Source organism: Mercenaria mercenaria, chromosome 1, assembly GCF_021730395.1.
Source record: "Mercenaria mercenaria strain notata chromosome 1, MADL_Memer_1, whole genome shotgun sequence".
NCBI classification, from domain to species: Eukaryota; Metazoa; Mollusca; class Bivalvia; order Venerida; family Veneridae; genus Mercenaria; species Mercenaria mercenaria.
The window spans coordinates 40,555,061-40,575,009 of NC_069361.1; the positions used below are offsets into that span (position 1 = coordinate 40,555,061).

General features: G+C 34.1%; 1 protein-coding gene across 1 annotated transcript in view; it reads right to left on the reverse strand.

Moving 5' to 3' along the window:
- Window positions 1-19,949, reverse strand: part of LOC123523216 (uncharacterized) — a 197,073-nt gene that overhangs the window by 43,503 nt on the left and 133,621 nt on the right. The window contains 13 exon segments of the mRNA XM_053541968.1: window positions 704-884; window positions 1,053-1,241; window positions 1,676-1,770; window positions 2,454-2,577; window positions 2,809-2,992; window positions 3,227-3,438; window positions 3,714-4,020; window positions 4,240-4,443; window positions 5,873-6,092; window positions 6,631-6,856; window positions 18,003-18,165; window positions 18,373-18,599; window positions 19,474-19,630. Of these exon segments, the coding sequence (XP_053397943.1) occupies window positions 704-884; window positions 1,053-1,241; window positions 1,676-1,770; window positions 2,454-2,577; window positions 2,809-2,992; window positions 3,227-3,438; window positions 3,714-4,020; window positions 4,240-4,443; window positions 5,873-6,092; window positions 6,631-6,856; window positions 18,003-18,165; window positions 18,373-18,599; window positions 19,474-19,630 (2,489 nt within the window).

Genomic DNA, 19,949 nt, shown 5'->3' on the forward strand with positions numbered 1-19,949 from the left:
CAGTGAGCAACGACCAGCTGATATGTTCCGTTATTTGGTGGTCTTTATTTCAAATAATTTTTAAAAATAACATCAGCTGTATGTGGAGATAACTGAAAAATAGAGACACATATAAGTTATGGTTCTTCCACTTGATTAGACTTTAAATATATTTCATTTAGTATACAATTTTAGTCACACTCTAATAAGGGGAAATAATTCAAACGTAAGCAAGGCAGAGTTATGCATGTGGCTTGGTACAGATAACTCCTGTGACGTTCCACCGAAACGTTAACTCAGCCAACAGCTTGGCCTGTAAAAGCAGGGCAAGATTTTTCCATTTTTAGCTCTGGCGGCTATTTTGTTCAGCAAAGCGAAACGTGCCGGCGATGAGGTCAACAAGACTTGGTACTGATCACTTCTGTGAACTTTCGTCGAACTCCAGCCAGTAGTTTGACCTGTGAAAGCCGATGTACTTATGGCTTATTGGGATTTCAGAACTACTTCAGATATATGGCAGTTTCAACTTATGTCAAGATCTCGAGATACTTCGATATTTAGGACTGCTTTACAAATTTGACACTGAATATAAAAGGGTTCGAACTGATAGGTAACATTTATTCTTGATTAGATCTCACAGAACACAAGGTTAGGGCTTAATATATGACAATTTTCACTTTGTTTAAAACATTATTTGACTCAAAATCTGATATCTGGTACTTACGTAGAGTTATGCTCTGCAGTTAACACATAGTGTGTTTCGTCATATTTGATATCAAAAACTTCGTACACAACAGGATTTGTGTTGTCAATGACGTACGGTACGCTATGGCATATCGTTGTTGCCAGCGGCCCACCGTATTCCACCTTGTTAACTGCCCTCACAGATAAGTAGTACTTTCCAGCTGAATTTAGACAACATATCATACTGATACCATACGAAATATTTTTACAATACATTTCGTGTAAACATACATTGTACTAGTCTTTAATGTGTTAATAATCATTTTGTAAACGAATACTGAACAAATAACAGATGACATAAATGCTAAAAGCAAACAAAGTGACCTTACATTCGAGTGGAAAAGGATTATAGGCCGACGTTGCTGTAATGATAGCCATATGCGTCCACTGAGATTCATGCATCAAATGTTTATGGGGGTCGTAATGTGGATGGATAGAATCTTCACATATGTGTCGTCCAACCGCAAAGGCATATGCTCTAATACCCGTTTCTTTATCAGTGATACCATCCCAGTTTCCTTTGAAATGTTAAAACTGTACATTTATTTCAGATCAAATTATAGCATAGTGATTGTAAAAAATGAACCCACTTCAATTAACCATATGCCTTGCGAATTTATCTTTTACTGTTTGTTTGTTTGTTTGTTTATTTCGATATTGTTATGTTTTTTTTTTCAGTTTTTAAAATATTTGAATGTTCGGCATATTCTGCTGTAAGAAAACGCACAACATTCTTTTCTTTATAAACTATAATTAAATTAAGATAAATACATGTATATTTCAATTATTGAAGATGATTTTGAAAGTATGTGTCCGCTCCAAACACATTAAACTATAAGGTAACCCAAAATAAGCTGTATTTTATACCATAGATAATTTACGAACATAACATAACACACCTTTGTTTTATTCCATTTACATATTCATTTTGATATAAAAAATTAATGTGTACCAGCTATATAATTGTTGCTCCTCGTGTATTTTAGATCGAACATTGGTTCATCTCCGTTAAAGAGCGTTCTGGATCCTTCGCCGTCAATAACAGTTCTGGAGTAAAGCAAGTTTAAATCACATCTTTATGATTATTTTGTGATCACTGACAGTATTTAATGGAAGGAAAGCAATGCAATGGAATGAAATTAGTCTCTGATAGAATTATGAAAATATGACATAAATATTAAAAAAAGTAATTGAATGTAAATCTAAATATTACTACATGATATTAAAAAAACCTTCTACTTCCCAGAATTTATTTCTAAAGAAAGTAAGAGCGTTGTGATACATCTAACAACATATCCTCTTTTTTAAACTGTCTTTGTGGTTTTATAGTTCTTAATCGCAATCAAAGGTGACAAAAATGATCTACATGTAAATTATGTCTGTGTACCGTCATCCAAACGAAACGTAACACATTAATAGACCGTGATCAAATAAATTGTACTAATGAAATAAATACATGTACTACTTCCGTTTATCTGCTGGCAATTATTTATACATATTACAATTTTCTATATTGTGCATATGGGCAATTTGATAATTAATTATGTACATACTGGCACACTTAACATGATCATTTGTCTGTAAATTTTTAAACACAGAACATTAAGGATGCCTCTACTTTACTTTCGCATTCAAATCAACATTATTGTTACTTACATGATAGAATGAAATGTTGCATGGAAGGGTTAATATGTTGCGCTGATCATATCATACAGAATTTAAGTAAATACCTGTGATTAAGTCTTGTTTTGTATATACCAACACAAAATCTATGTAAATCCGGTCTGTCAGGGGGAATCAAAGATTTACAATCAACTATACTCAAAGAATCTCGTGATGAATTAACAACAGGTCCTGACAAAAAAAAAATAAACAAAATCTTAACATAAGCCATTTAGTCAAAATTACTTTTAATACTGATATTTCAAAAGCAGATTTGCTTGGCAATGAAATATTTATAAACTAATATACAAACATATGATATTCTACAATTTAATATTTAAAATGATATGGTAGAGTAAATACATTGTATGTATTGGACTTTTGAAATTAATATGTCCTTTTGGAAAGTAAAACAAATATTACCAGGTTCTGGACTGGTGAAATCAGTCATAATTCCTGCACTTGTAACAATAGACCTATAACCTAAAACGTTTGTGAGGTCTATATTGACAAAATGGAGCCGATTGTGCTGCATGTTGAGGTTATTATGGTTGACCTCCAGAGAATGACCACTAGACAAACGCTCAAAATGACAAAACAGACCAGACTGGAAGTAAATATTTAAAACCATAGTTTGTATAACCAGAAAGTATATGGTAAATACAAGAAACATTTTTCCGATAATAAATAAAAGCAAGTTATAGCTTAACATAATGAAATATATTTTGTAAAACAGATATTTTGATTTATATTTCGTTTGGTCTTCGATTGTTCAACTATTTACATGTAAAAGCAAACTTAACCATACGATCTGAAATGAAGATAATACATCGATTCTAACCTTTGCTAAAATATCATCATAATGCCGGATAGAACGGAGTAATTCGCAGGTACCATCCGGACCGTAATCGTAGTTGAAACTTGTGCAGTGTTCCAGCTCTAAGCACGACTGTGCACATTCTCCAGCTGTTGATATCCATTTTGATGTTGTAATCGGTGGTGACACGAATTTTCCGTCTTGTAAGTCCGAAAACTGTTTTATGGGATCCTTGCCTTAAGATTATGAAAAACAAACAACACTCATTTTAATAGGATAAACTTAAATGTCATATGTATGATGATCTGTAAGCAATTTTGCTCTGTAGACACACTAGGGATAGAATTCAATTTAATTTGAAAATCAATTATAAAAATACTTTTTAAAGTAAAATATATAATGTAGCTTTGTTCCACGACGGAAACTTAATGTACTACGCGTTTTCACCATGGTAATCATATATTTTTAAGAGCAAGGTGACAGTCACACATTACATTATATTGTCACATACTTGTAGATGCGGGTGGTCTTTCCGTTAAGTAACGCAATGTCCATGAAACTAGTTGGTCTCCGTAACTCCCTTTCCCATACCCTACACCGGTGTACACTTTATCAATTTCTGAATCATCATGAATTATCACCGAAGCTTTGATTACTGTTGGATTGCTTGTTGTTGCAAATCCTGGTGTTACTCTTGCGGTGGGAATTGTAGTATCATATGACGGTAACATACATGTAACTCCGGCCCTAGTTCCAGCACTATTCTCTGCAAATACGGTGAAATACAACGGTTCCCCAGATGGATATTCGTCTACTGTCTGTTGTATAGAAGAAAGAAACAATTGATGAGATAACGTATTATGCTATTGTTAATATTGTTGTTATCAGCATTTGTATTAAGAAAGTGAGGTGTTGTTTCTAAATGGTTATATTTAGTGAAAGAATTCGTAGAGCAAAGGTTTTTATTGATAAACATTTCTAAAACATACCAAAGGAACTTAAAATTTCAACCTTGATATATGGAGCTAACTACTTACAGTAGCTAACACCGTCGCTGAACCACCTAGCTGAAGGTCATTGACGATATTACTTCCAGCTGGGAAAGTCCCAACATCTAGGAAAAACTTCACATTACTCCTGTCGTCTGCTGCAGCAACAGATATCTCAAACGCTGGCTCAGTGTAATCTCGGTTCTTTATCTGGCTGACATCGCAAGTTTGCACTGACCGTTTAACGAGGTTCTTCAAATAAGAGATATTCAGAAGAGTAAACACTACATAGTTTTGAGAGGACAAATTTTGTCAACATGTATGATCTTAGTTAAAGCTGTTAAACGCATAATAAACAAGGCAGTCTGAAAGACAGCTAAATCCACCGCCACTACTATGGATAGTGAAAGGGTAAAACCTTTGATTTAAGCTGTGACCTTGACCTTAAACTGACATGGCTGACTCATGAATTCTGCACAACGTCTTGGTGAGGTGATCATTTGACCAAAGTTTCATGAAAATCCTTCAAGGGGTTTAGGGGATACAGAGCTGAAACCTTTGACCTTCAGTTGTGACGTTGACCTTGAGTTGACATGGCTGACTCATGAGTTCTTGATGAGGTGATCATTTGACCCAAGTTTGATGAAAATCCTTCAAGGGGTTAAGAAGATACAGAATGGACACCAAATGGAAGGCTCAAACCTTCGACCCTTTGTTGTGACCTTGACCTAGAGCTGGCATGGTTGACTCATACTTTCTGCACATCGTTTTGATGAGGTAATCATTTGACCCAAGTTTTATAAAATTCCTTCAAGGGGTTTAGGAGATATAGAGCGGACACGAAATAGAAGGCTCAAACCTTTGACCTTCAGTTGTGACCTTGACCTTGAGCCGACATGGCTGACTCATAATTTCTGCACATCGCCTTGATGAGGTGATCGTTTGACCCAAGTTTAATGAAAATCCTTCAAGGGGTTTAGGAGATATAGAGCGGACACAAAATGGAAGGTTCAAACCTTTGGCCCTAAGTTGTGACCTTGACCTTGAGCCGGCATGACTGACTAATGAGTTCTGTACATTGTCTTGATGAGGTGTTCATTTGACCCAAGTTTTATAAAAGTCCTTCAAGGGGTTTAAGAGATATAGAGCGGACACAAAATTGAAGGCTCAAACCTTTGACAATGAGTTGTGACCTTGACCTTGAGCCGGCATGGCTGACTCATGGGTTCTACACATCGTCTTGATAAGGTGATCATTTGACCCAAGTTTTATAAAATTCCTTCAAGGGGTTTAGGAGATATAGAGCGGACACAAAATGGCAGGCTCAAACCTTTGACCTTGAGTTGTGACCTTGACCTTGAACCGACAAGGCTGACTCATGGGTTCTGCACATTGTCCTGATGAGGTGATCATTTGACCCAAGTTTCATGAAAATCCTTCAAGGGATTTAGGAGATATGGACCGGACACGATTTTGTTACGGACGGAAGGACGGAAAGACGGACGGACGGAAGGACGGACGCAGACCATTCTATAATCCCTCCGCCACGGCGGGGGATTAAAAAGACTTTAATTGTTAATTAATCTAAACCATATTCCTAATGAATGTAAAATATTCTCTTTAAAAATGTATATTTCGATGAGATATTACAAACGAACAGTTAAGGGTCATTTAAACTCACATTTTTACGACTAACAACAGGAGAAAACTGAGGCGGTGTTTCGTCCTTTTCTTTTGTTGAAACGTCGATTAATCTTTCCTTTATTGTTGGTGTAGTGTAATGCCATAAATCTTTCTTAAACAGTGTCTTTTTAATTTTAATGAAAGCAATTTTCACCTCAAGCGTCACAAGTCCAATGAGCCGAAGCTTGACTGGTGTTAGCTCCATGTCCATAATCAATCTAGATTTATTTAAAGCTTTGTCGTACTGACCAATAATTTTTCAGAAGAGTGATAAAGAATGTAAAAGTTCTTCTCAAATTGTGTCAGTGCTTCATTAGATTACAATAGAAGAATCATCAAAAATAGTTACATATAAATTATTTAGCGATAAGAATTTCACAGATGCAAACGGTTTAAAACATTTTTTAAGGAATTATGTCATTATATGTAATTTATCTTACATGATTTAAAAATAAACATTCATTTCAGCGCATCTCCTAAGATTTCAACGATAACACCTTTACGCAGTTATAAAAATCTCACTCTCATTGCGAAACACTTAAATAAGATTAAAATTAGTTTCATTCCATTAAACCCATATCTTCTTTGTGACTTTTCATTGCCTAACACAAATGGTGCACACTCTCAATTTCAATTTAAACAACATATATGCCAAACAAATGTCATGTATAATTCTTAGGCAAAAATAGACAAATATCCTTAAAATTGATCAGTACGAGAATATCGCTACAAAACATTTGACGTTGTACAACTTACGCTACATCTAACGGAAACTTTGAGAATCCTATTTCTGCACGTGTTGGAAACCTAAGATCCATAATTTGTCCCTCTAGTCTAAGTTTGCCGTATAGTACTGCTCCAATTCCTAATTCACCGTAGCAAGTCAGTCCTCCGTAAGGCACTACAGTGGCCCCAGCAGTTTGAGCAATTAGTTTACCTTCCCAGCCCAAATCCAAGCCATAATATCCACTTGCACCGAAAGCTATAATAATTCATGCACAGAATGTTGAAAAATATTTCACAAATAACAGATTGCAGCTCTAGTTATTTAAATCCTGATAAGTTATACAAGATTAAAGAACACTTAGCGCTTACACATAATTTTCAGAGTTATGAAGGAGTGTAGTTATTTGAAGAATAATAAGAAGAAGAGATCAATGTCGATAGAAAAGTACTCCTCCGATTGAACATTTGTCTCCATGAACCTAAAATTTCGGAATAAACAAAAGACGTTGTATATTTTTATCTATTTTGCACTGAGTACTTTGTATATAAAATATACATGTGATAAAAATGCCCAACACATTTCAAATGCGAGTCCATACGTCAATGCTCGGAGACATTATCTCTGTTGAAGCTTGAACCTTCCCGATTACTTTGATAGCTGTCTCCAAAATCAAAATATAGCAATGTTTAATGTAAATAAGAGGGTTCAAATGTTCATGCTAAATTTTTTATTCTTGTGATTGTTCGATGTAGCATATGTTCCATAAATTATTTACTCGCATCTTTTCAGAAAAATTGTTGCCAAATATATACTTACAATGTCTATAGTCATTTAGAATTATTGGAAAGATTAAATAGAAAACATGTATCGTGAATTAAAGTCAAAGTTCATAAACTTTATTTGTTTGCTTGGAGACAATGCATCTATAAATACCATTAATACGTATGGGAATTTATTCAAATTTCAAACAAAGATAAAGGATATTAAGGAAAATTGCTTTATGCAAGTACAGTTACTCTAACCAACGTACTTTTTAGAATTATTTACTTTTATTTAACTTACATATAAAACCATTTTCTAGATAATAACTCCAAAACTATCAAACTGATTTTGTTGGAATTTCACATAATGACAGGGGACATTCAGAAAACGCGCAGTGTATGAGGACTAAATCTCTGTCTGTTTTTTTTGGATCTAACGTCGCACCGACACATGTTCTAACATTTTTGTACATCAGAACATATCCATCCATTTAACATTAGTAGCGAGGGGCTATACTGACAACGGACATAATACTAAGAGCATTATATCTTGGCTTGTACTTTTTATTAAGTCATCTCAACATTGCAAATCAATACATTCGTTTCTGACGCAAGTTGAACAAGTATGTGTCAAAAGGCCTCTGGTTATCTATTTGCTTAAGGTAGCACATCCCTAATGGAAGATATTTCAAACTTAAACTAGATTATTATTTCCATTATCTGCATCATTTAACAGATTACTTTGCAAAACTTTAAGAAGATTTACCGTCAAATAAAAGATTTATTTCAAATTTCTCATCTAAGGCCTGATCCGGACATTTTCGTTCAAATTATCTGACCGCCAGGGTTAATAAAAGTCCCATTACTCAATCATTTCTTGGAATAATGGAACAATTTTTGTGTTTAAATATCATGTATGCATTGTAGAATCAGCAATAAGACCAAATAATGCAATGAAACTGGTAAAACACATTTACCAGAGTGATTTTAACTTGGACATTGCCTGTGAAACTAAAGGAGCTGAAGCCGATGAAATACAGATTTCATGGAAATGTCAGAAATGTAGAAAAAAATTATAAGACAATTCAATCAAAAATTTTACTTTAATTTTTATATTTGATCCATTGCAAGTGAAATTAAAGATTAATTAAACATTTTTACCGTCTAGATTTAAAACAAATCAACCTCAAATACAGCAAAGAAGGATTTATTTACAATTATCTGCAAATATATTGACCTCTTGGAAGGACAAAGTTTCATCTTCATTACTTTAAAAACAATAACAACTTCAAGACTTGGTATCTGTGTATATTATAGTCATGCTAAAATAATAATAAAGTTTTAATAATGACCTTTAAATAAAACAAAATTGAGTCTAGGTCAATTATATTAGTCAAAATAACAACAGACTTATAAAAAATTTGAATCGGAAAGTCATTTCTATCTAAAATTCTAAATTGTAAGTTCAGTATAGGAACAATCATATTGCTTAACATAAAAATATAAGATTATTTAAACTATTATGCAGACATCCAATGCAGCAACCCATAATTAAGAAGACACGGTCCTGCGAAGTTTGAAAAAAATCTGTAATTTCAATGAAATGTCACACGGTGTAATTATAAACTACGGACATCAAATGTCAGACTATCACTTGATCAACTTCACTGAATATACACAGTAGAGCAGAATGCTAAGAATTAAAAATACTAATAACAATAAAAAGTGTTGGAAGGAATAATTCCACAACTTGTTAAGTATTTTGAGAAAAGCCGATCAATGCCAACAAAAACCAATTACTTATTTTCAAAGTAAGCCACAAGTTTCGGAATAAGTTCTTCCAACACCTTTTTTGAGCAAGTAACTTTAGGAAGACCCTCTGAGTTTTTGGCAGTAAATGCATCCCTTAAAGGATAGAAATGTTTGCAGTTTTCTGATCTAAGAACCACATCTGGCTGACCAAGTGCCACAACATCAGCCATTGCATTGTGTGCCTCATAAGTAGTTCCTAATAAGGAAGACACAATATCAGGTTGAGAGTGAGATCCTTTTGGATACAGTTTCCTGAACACAGACAGAGTATCTACAAATGCAGACACTGGAAAACTACTAAAAAAAATCCAACGTTTTTCAGTGCTGTCACTAGTATAGGGAAGTCAAAGCGACGTTCATTATGCGCTACTAAGCATACATTCTGGAATTTTTCCAGCCAAGAGATCCACTTCTCAATAGCTGTTTTCACAGGTACAGGATGAACAACTTCCCCTTTCATCCGCATGACACCATCTACCATCGAAATCCCTGTTACATCAGTGGCCTCTGAGTTTATGGGAATGGTCGGGATTACATATGCGTTGAACTTATCCCCCGTCTTCAACTCTGTTGCTGCAATTTGTTTGATTTGCGGCATAACTCTTCCCTCAACTGAAAAATAACATTGAGTCAGTAAAATATACTACATCATTTAAGAATCTTCAACATAAACCAAGCAAGAGTACAACAATATTGATTATACAGATATTTATTTTGGGCACCTACACAGCTACATTGAAGGTCACCTTGATCTATAATAGGAGTACAGTCTTATTGTAAAAAATGTAAACTATAGCAATATTTACAATGCAATAAGCGCGTTGCAATGGGCTGTTGTTTTTTGTTGTTGTCTGTTTTCGAGATTTTCGCCTGTGTTCAACTATCTATGTTACATCAGGCCGGCATATCACCTGACCATTGCTCCTGGGAAGTACCAGTACTAGACTCCCATCCTCTGTAAGGCTATAGTGATTTTAAGTCAGCGACCTTAACCACTCGAAGACGCGTCTTCAGTAGCAAATTGCTTCAAACATTCAATTGCTTTATCTGATATTTTTTTCCTCTTTCAATGTTGAGAGTTTGAATCAGTGCTGAATCAAAACTCACTAGTATAACTTGTATAACTTATTAAGGCCAGTAGTTTCCAAGTCAAATGTCACTAATGCTGTCTCTCCGGGAATCTTAACAGGTATGAAATTGCCTTTAGCTACGGCATCTGGAACTTGTTGAATGTCAAATATTTCCTGGTAACCAATACCTGTAAAAAAAGAAAATTAGCAATTTAATCTGATCAATTATGATATTTCTGTATAATATTCAATTTACAATCTGAAATGCTAACAATGACACTGTACATCTGATATTTGTATATAACTTGATATGTGTATAGTTACAGCAACTATATTTACACTCTTGTGTCATGTACCTACATTCAACAAAGGAAAATGTATATAGTGAAACATGTCATAACCAACACCTGACAAACACAGCAACCTGATACAACCAGCACTTCTGTGTGTTCTTATGCACTTTACATTGAAATGCACTGGCAAAAGATATTTAGTCAAAGACACTGTCAGACAAAGACTGGTTTCGATGTAGATGTTAGTACTCACCAGATCGATATGTATCTCCTTCCAATGCTTCCTGCGCACCCTGATTAATTGCGCGTTCCCGTTTGAGAACGAGTCGTCTCCGTTTTGTAGATTGCAGGCGGGATATCTCCTGTTTTCTAATTCGGTGCTTCATACACTTCTCGTAGTGTTGGACTGTATGGATGCCGGGGGAAAGTCCAAGCATCGAGTATCCCTGTTCAAGAAACAAGCTATGTCACTAGAAAATCAACCCAAATGGTCTTGGCAATGAATGCAGACCCACGCTGCACAATCTGACAGGGTCTACACCATCGCCCGAGGCTGTACATCAGGAAGTTTTTATAATTAAATGAATAGCAGTGTATACACTGAACAGATAATGTCTAGGCCACTCTTCGTTTACAGTAGCCGTAATGGCCTATTGCATGTATTTTCATGTGATACATAAAAGGCAATAGTGTAATAATAGGCATAGTACATAAGTCCACTGCCATCTATAATTATTATATAAAAATATCAGTTGAATAATTAATGCATTTATCGCCAGAGTATAAGCATGTACCAACAAAATCATAAACAGAAACTTCCCTTTTAAATGTTACTGTACTTCACACATTTTGTTGTAACAGTACTTTATACATTTTGTTTCAAAATTCAATATTTCTCTGCATACAGTAATTAGGTTAAAATTGTCATACTTACATAATCTTCAAATCTTCATCATCTGGAATCTTACATCTCTCAAACAGAACAGCAATCTGAACAATTGAACAGGAAAATAACATAAACGTGCAATGAACAAGGAATAAATAAACAAACAAAAACTGAACAATTAAAGAATATGGAGGTATGACTAGGGAAAAATTCAAATTTGTGGTCAATATGACTACTGCAGACCCAGATCAGCACGCCGCCTTCATATCAGGCTGAAGACAAATATACACTGAAAGCAATAGTCAGTAAATAATTGAATAATTAAGAAATAATATATCTCATCCAATGCTTCGTCGTTGAACACAATCATTGTTTGGAGTTCAGATGCGAAGGAATTCTGTCACGAGGGTGGAACCCGAGTGATAGAATAATATATGCATATGAACGACAATGATTTTATTCAAGAGCAAATCACTAATTGAGATATATTATTTCGATTCTAACACGTTACCAAGGATTTTAGCATATACGACGTCCATCAAATATTTGCTGTTTTTTTTGTCGGTTTCTTTGCCAACGTGACGCTATGCTGTTTTACTCTATGACGTAATAATTGTGACGTCAGAACAGTGACTGTTGTTAAATCATACACAACTTTCAGCCTTCTTTGTTGAATACAAAAATGAATCAAATTGTGTTAGAAATTCTAAGAATGAAAATTAACAACTAGTGCAGTAAAGCCAACAGTAACAAGTAACAAAGTAACAAATAAAAGAAAGTAACGGGCAAACAGAAAAAGTCACAACATTTAAATACCTAAGAGATATAATGCCTTCCTTCATTAACAAAGGCAGCAGTGGCATGGACTCTGTAGTCCAGACTCTTGGAGGTTCCATAATGGTGACTTTTCAGTGCTCGCAGTTACTTCCTTATTGGTGTATTGGTGTACATTACAAATCAGTCGATCAAAGATCGGCTGAAGGCGCTCTCTGAGGCAGTCATCTCGCAATGGTGCCTTGTATGGAAGGCTTGCGTGTAGGAACTTAACACCTGGAGCCGGTCTTCTCTTGTAACCACAAAATTTCTCTTGACATAAAGTGTGGTCCCCAATTGCCTTTAGGTTCTCCTCCATCCCAGTACTGTCACTTTTATTTTTAGCAAATGCATACTTGATACACTTCTCTAGATGTTATATAACAATTTTACTTAATTTTACACCCTTTTCAGCTTTTAACTTTTAGTGAAGTTTTTTACCACATGGTTTTTGTCATAACGTTTTTTCACTGTTATGTTAAAGTCAGACTTTAGTCTTGAAACAGAGTGTTATCCCCGTCTCCCTCAAGATACTCCACAGGTGTCCCATCTTTTAACAGTTCACGCACCCCTTGAACCCCACTTGTTGCCTCCATGGCTCTAGCAATTCCACTGTGTTTCCTTACACATGTGTGCTGACGGACATTTTGACCTGGACGGCTCCTTCGCCACCAACTACAGACTCCAAAAGTGCGATGGCCAACGACCAAGTCTTGGTCACCTTCTTCTGTCCCTCAGATGATTTCCCAGTACTGATGAGGAATGTATGTGCTGCAAATAGACGACATATTGTACATGTCAATGGACTTAGTGAGCAGATTAAACCATCTTGCATGCAATCAAGAAGCTTCTGATGCCTGCCACCACTAGGTATCTTTTAGGCAGTGGCTAGGGTTCGGGTAATTGGACATCTGGACCTTAGAATCTGGGTCTAAAGGTCCGGTATTCAATATGTATACTGAGAACAGAAGAGGGGACTACATTTTATCTGTGAAAACGGATGAGTATTTCAATATTGTTCTCATATTTTATCGTCATTTTAAAAAACATAGTAATCGACAGGAAACATAAATATATTATTAAGTCTATCAAAACATTTCGGGCCGATAAAAACATTTCGGGTTCGGCCAAAAATTAAGGGTACCTCGGAATCAGGAAACAAAGATTTTTTAAGCCTTATAACTCTTAATCTTGGAGAAAAATATCATCCCAACTTCAATAAATATAAATTACAATTTGCACGATGTAAGCTTTCATCAAAATCTTGTTTATCTTAGGTGTTTCTTTTTTTTTCTTTCTTTTTTTGTAGATATTTCAAATATATATAGCTCTCACTAGAGTTGGAGTCATGTTGTATGAAATGTTAATAGCGATTTCCAGTAGTTATCTTTCTCAACTTAAATAGATCTAGTAAAACGAATTCAACAATTTATGAGCAAAATCCATACTAGTCAAAATAATTCGACGTTCAGATTGTTTTATATTTATGACTAAGTCTGGCAATCTAAACGTCAAAACTTTGAGGTACAAATAATCACAGTACAGTCATGTAAAGTTAATGGTTTTATGGCTTGTGCATAGTGGCACGTTTACACGGTAAACGTTAATCGTGTAGAGTGCATAGGTTTAAATCACCAGAAAATTCGTAATTTTGGATATTATTTTAAAACCATTACATAAATCAATGAGATATTTAATCCCCTTTTGATACATGTAAGTTATATTTGAATTTATTGCCAATTCGTGAAATAAACAGCATTTAAACATGTAGCATGTAAAGCGTTGACAGCGATGAAAATTTCGTCGGAAGTTCCTTCAAGTTTTTTGGTCTTTCGAGTGTTTGGTGCGAGTGGGGATATTGCCCACATGAAAAAAATATCTCAGTATTTCCTAGGATCGCATCAAATTAGTTGGACTAAATCCATACATCAAAATACGAAAGAAAACATTTTAATTTTTCAGTCTCAAGAAAAACAAGGAATTGATAAAAGCTTTCGATTACCGTGTACAAAGTGCAATAATTTATATCTTAGATTTTCATACCTCCACCAAGCTTAGTGTTAACGGTAAAGCATGGCATCCTTCGACTGGAAGTGTCATGGTATGTTTTCCCATAGGCAACAGTGTTGACAAATCCACTGTCAATGTTTTGACACTTGACATATAAAAAAAACACCGAGACCTTTCTGTAAGTCCCCTTTAATACTGTGCAAAATCAGTGGCACTGGGCCGAGCCTACACTGTTTACGAAATTCCAGGTTTGACAGCAAAACTTCCCACTCAACCAGTCGCCTCCCCTCCGTCCATTTGTCATTTACATGGTCCTCGTCTACGACGGAGGTCTCGACAATTGCATGAGCACAATATTGGTGATCAGAAGATACCTTTACTCGCCATTTTTCCTTGTCTTTCTTTGCAAACCGCCCTTTCTTATCACGAAACTCCATTTTTGTTGACAACATCCGGTATTTCATAAAAAATTCAAGGTCATGAAAAACGCTTATATTTTTTATTTTTTAACAATCATAACATGATTATCGTGTTTAGTTAGCATTCAAATGGTTATTTTTACGTATTGAACATGAATTTAATTATCCTTTTCAAACTTTTCGAAAACAATTGTTGACATCCGGAAATTACCGAAGAGTAACGACATCGGCCGACATTCGAAATTTTCGCGGGAAATGATTAGGGATGGACTGCCTTAAGTGATATTTCAATAAAATAGAAAATATTTCAGAAGATGGTCACATGATTGACACATGAGCCAATAAATATATTAATAAATAATTTCAGTATGACAATTCAAGAAGACATCAACTATTTGACCTCAGATCCTTGCCGCATAAGTAAACATCAATATATACCATGTAAAGTGTCAAAGCACGATCTTTGGTTATGCTATATTCCTTTTGTCTGCATGATTTGTATATACTTTAAAACAAATATTTTAAGCATAGATAAACATAGAAAAGGGGTCTTTTTATATCATCAAGATTCCTTGGTATATACTTTCGTTACTTGCTTATCGCCATTAAAGACAAACAAATGTTTTACATAGCAGAGCTGTAATTTTTTTTATAAAAGCCAGTTATTATTACAGGTCACTTTCACATCACACTGGCTTGATGTACAGGATACCTCCTCTCACAATTTACGTAACGTTCATTGCATGAAGAAGTAGCTAGAACACGGTAAGACAAATAACACCCAATAATGTTCTCTTGATTATTATGTTATATACATGTTATTCCGCAGCATACTTTACTTTTTTATCTATTTTGAATATTGGTGACTCAATTTTCACTCTTAAGCATGGTCTAGTTTTGAGACATCATCAAGAAGTTATTTATATTCCATGGTTTTCTAGAAGGGTCTATCACAAATGCTGATAAATAGGCTGTTATTTTAAATTATGCTGTTGTTTATTTTTTGGTTTTCCAGAATCTTCTTTTTGTTCTTGGTGATGAATTAAAGTGCTAGAATCTTCCATGATGTTTTAAATGGGAAGTTGTCTGACTGCAGAGAATAACCTAATCAAGAGCTTATAGTAAATCTTTTTTGCATTTCTTAATAACAAAATATTACCAGTTAAATCATTTTACAATCGGACCTTACAGCTAGATTACATTTCCAAGTACTTAAATTGTTACTTTTCAAAATAAACACAATGACGGCGTTAACGTCGCGCAAACGCTGATTTCATTATGTCTTTCATTGATATAAACAGGACCTTCAGAATTTACAAAAAATTTTAGAATCTTTTTTATTTGAATATATTCACATGAAATGTGGACTCGGAACGATTTTCTTTTTTCTCCAAATGAAAGACAGGAGATGTTAGTACATACATACCTAATATCAGTCTTATATCTCATACTTCGAAATTTTGGTAGGAACCCCGCGAACCACCTTAACATACCTTTAGTATATTAAATGAAAAGCAATTGATACCTTTAGATATAGCAATGCTTACCCATTTAATCTCATTTCGGAGAGTATGTTAAGCATCAATATCAATGTAGAATTCCTTGCAGCTGCGTTGTGCTCTTATAACATTATAAAGGTTTTAAAAAAGCCCCTTTTCAATGGAAGCATGAATCAAAACAATAATGTCGTATTTTCCGCCTATGTTGTTTGATATATAAATGCTAACTGTTACATATTTGTCCGGAGAAAACTCTAAAACTTTAGAAGGGATTTTCTTTCGAAGTATATGCAGTGTACATGAACCATAACTCCATCTTGCTTATTGTTGAAATTATCTCCCTTTATCAAATTTAATTGTCAAGAACATTAATCGCAAATAATGCAGGGCTTTTATTCATTCTTCACACAAGCAAAGATTATAATTAACTGATGAAATTATAGCTCGACTTTGACTTTCCATCCTCCCCACTCTCATGTTCTGTTTCATTATGTATAAAAGATTTTCAAAAAATGATAAAGTGGATTGGTTCATATTTCACACAATGGGACAAAACATTTAGAGGAATTTCATTTCAAAGTACCATATTTATATATGATAATGATATTATATCATATCATATCATATTATGATAGTCCGGAACTTAAACTGGTAAAAAGCTTCAAATGATAAAGTTAACATTTCACACAATAGAGGCCATTTAGAGGAGATGCAATGTAAAGAAACGGAACTTTTTTGACTGTCTAAATCGAGATCTATACCCTTTTAGACGATCAGACAATAATTACAAATTAAAGATATTTCCATTCGGCGATGTCTTCCGAGTACTGATTCTTTTAGTTACATACTGAAAATTTATAAAGAATAATATGTTTTTATTTGTAAGAAAGCTTTATTTCGGATGCAAAATATATTATATGTCATAACAGAATTGTATTTCATATCAAAATCACTGTTGTTAAAAGAAAGGTAATAAATGATCAGCTACATATTTCTATTCTTTGAAATATTAATGTGCTTGAATGGTTTAAAAATAATAGTAAGCATTCTTGAAGTCGATAAATGATACCATTTTATTGCAAGATAATGTTTATTTCCAGTGAACTTCAATTCAACTGTATTTGTAAATACGTAAGTCAATATTTATGTATAGATTTACTGGTACGTTTTTATTCTGTTATATAAAATCATAACTAAATTATACATGCTACCGTATCGGCCGTATCGACATATATCTATGAAAACAGCTTACACGCCATTTGCTATTTTGCCAATATCTTCAAAATTACTCAAATTATTTCTTTGAAAAATCGCTAACACTCAGATCTATATAGTGCTGACGATTCATCTTTTGACTTCAATCAATACTTGACAAGTCCCAAGAAAAAATTATAATTTTGCAACTAAAAAAATTATATTGTGGGAAGAAAATGATACAACGTAGTTATCATACACTGTCTAAAATAGCATTTAATAGGATGTTTTTGATATTTAGCCATTTTCTTACAAAGATAAATTACTATGAACGCCTCCGTTCTTATAAATGATATTCACTTGTGTTGTAAAAACACACTTTTCAGGTGTATTTTGTGTCGGTGTACTAATCAAAATTGAAATGACTGTACCTTTGTATCGTTTGATATTTTTGAAACTTTATCATGCTATTTTGACCTCTGTAATTTTCTCATAAAGGTCATATATTTTTATTTGAAGACAGCACCAGTACACACAAGTGCAACCAGAACCATTTAAATTTTGTTTATATAGGAAGAGCATAATGATGCTATGACAATAATGGTCAAAAATGACACATCATAACTAAGAAAACCAAAATTTACCAAAAGTCAAGGTGATGAATCCTCCAAGCGGGATATCTTCATCGATTGCGAAGAACTCTACACTTTTTCTGGGTAGAGAAAAGTGTCCTTTTAATGAAAACTCAAACGATTTGAACGGGTTCCCCAACCCTCCAGAATACAACTTGTCTACCACTTCTGAATACTGTTCAAAAACAGAAATGAAACGTCATCGAGGAAGATATTCAGGCATAACTCTAGATCTGCATGTCAACTACAGTGCATTAAAGTGGTAAATGACTAACATTTTTCATAAGATATTTCGTGAAATTTTCTCTTTTCCATAAGTAAATATTACTGGCTGTTTATATGATATTATACAACAACAATGTGGGGGTAAACTTTAACTTACCAAAGCTTTCGCAAGATCTATAAAGTCTTGGACCAGTTTGCCAATTAAGGTTGGATCAACTTTATTAACTTCAAGCATTGCTTCTAAGTCACCGATTGTCATATTTGCCAGTTGTGCAGCTAATAATCTAGTTCCTTCTTTTGAAAGTCCTTTTCCGACAACAAACAGTTGATCACCTCTGTGTACTATGTCATTGGCACTTCCAATCATTTCCAAGATTTTGTCAGCTGAAATTATTTGATTCTCTGTCCAATTCATTTGAATAGAGCAAACCTCTAATTTGATGCATAGTCCGTACAAAATGCAGTGCTAGGTTATCCCAAAGAGACGAATGTTGATCTGCAAATAACTCCTAATTTATCAGTCAACATGTGTCTTGTCGTAGCTTTATGAAACGCTACTTTAACCAAAAAAAAAAAAAACTGTTATTCATGTCATAACTTTAAGGAAGATTTAGTTCGAATGGGCCGTAAAGAATTACATTCCTTTTTTTACTATTATGGATTTGGTTTGCATTTTAATGATGGTATCGTTAACAGAGATACATCTTATAAATATTACTTGCAGGAGAAACATTTGAGACATTTTGTACCCTTAATAATGAACATTGCACAACTGTATAGCTTCATTTAAAACAGAATATAGTTGCCAAACGCACTGTTTTTAATATTTAAAACAGATCGTTCCTTCATTTTTTATCATAATTATAGTAACTTAATATAACTCTTATATGTCTAGTATTCAAAAATAAAAATACCAGAGGGCCAGTTGTCCCACCTGACCTTAATATTTCGGCTTTAAATGTATGTCATTACATAGCTCCTGCTGTCTTATAAAGTTGCTAATACATAACCCATGTATGATTCACCTCGAAAAAGAATATAGTTCCGCCCGTTAAGGAGAACTAAATAACTGTCTGTATGAGTGTGTCCATTGCGAAAAAAGAAAAATACTGATTGGGGAAATTTCACTGAAATTATGATCATTGCAAAAAAGCAATCACATGTTCTTCAGGATAGTGATACTGGATATTTTTGTGTTATTAGTTCATTGATGGATAACATATTCATTATACTTACAGTATGTAAACATTTAACTTACCACCCTCGACATCTGCTTGCACGGACACGTGTGAACTTCTGTGTTTTAGGGTTTGTGGATTATTGTCTCCTAACGCTTTCACTGTTGCCGCATAACCAGTGCTGGAATCTGAGTCACTAAGTTGTTCAACTTGCCAAACTTGCGCCTTTAAATTTTTCTATTGAAGAAACATCAGTTCACGCTCATTAAAATGCTGAATAATGAATATGCTTGACTTTGCTGCTGATACTTTTTGGTTTGCATTACGCCATTAGTTAATAACTGAGGTAAATTAAGACGGATAAGGATATCTATTTTATGACAAACTAGATTTTGGTTAAAACCATAAAAATGCATAAAATAAATAGAAAATGTGTTTGTTTAAGTGTAAGATCGAACTATATTTCACTCGTGAACACAATAATTTACTTTTTCACTCAGGGCTGCGCCACTCGTGAAAATATTGCATTATAGTGTTCACTCGATGAAATACATTT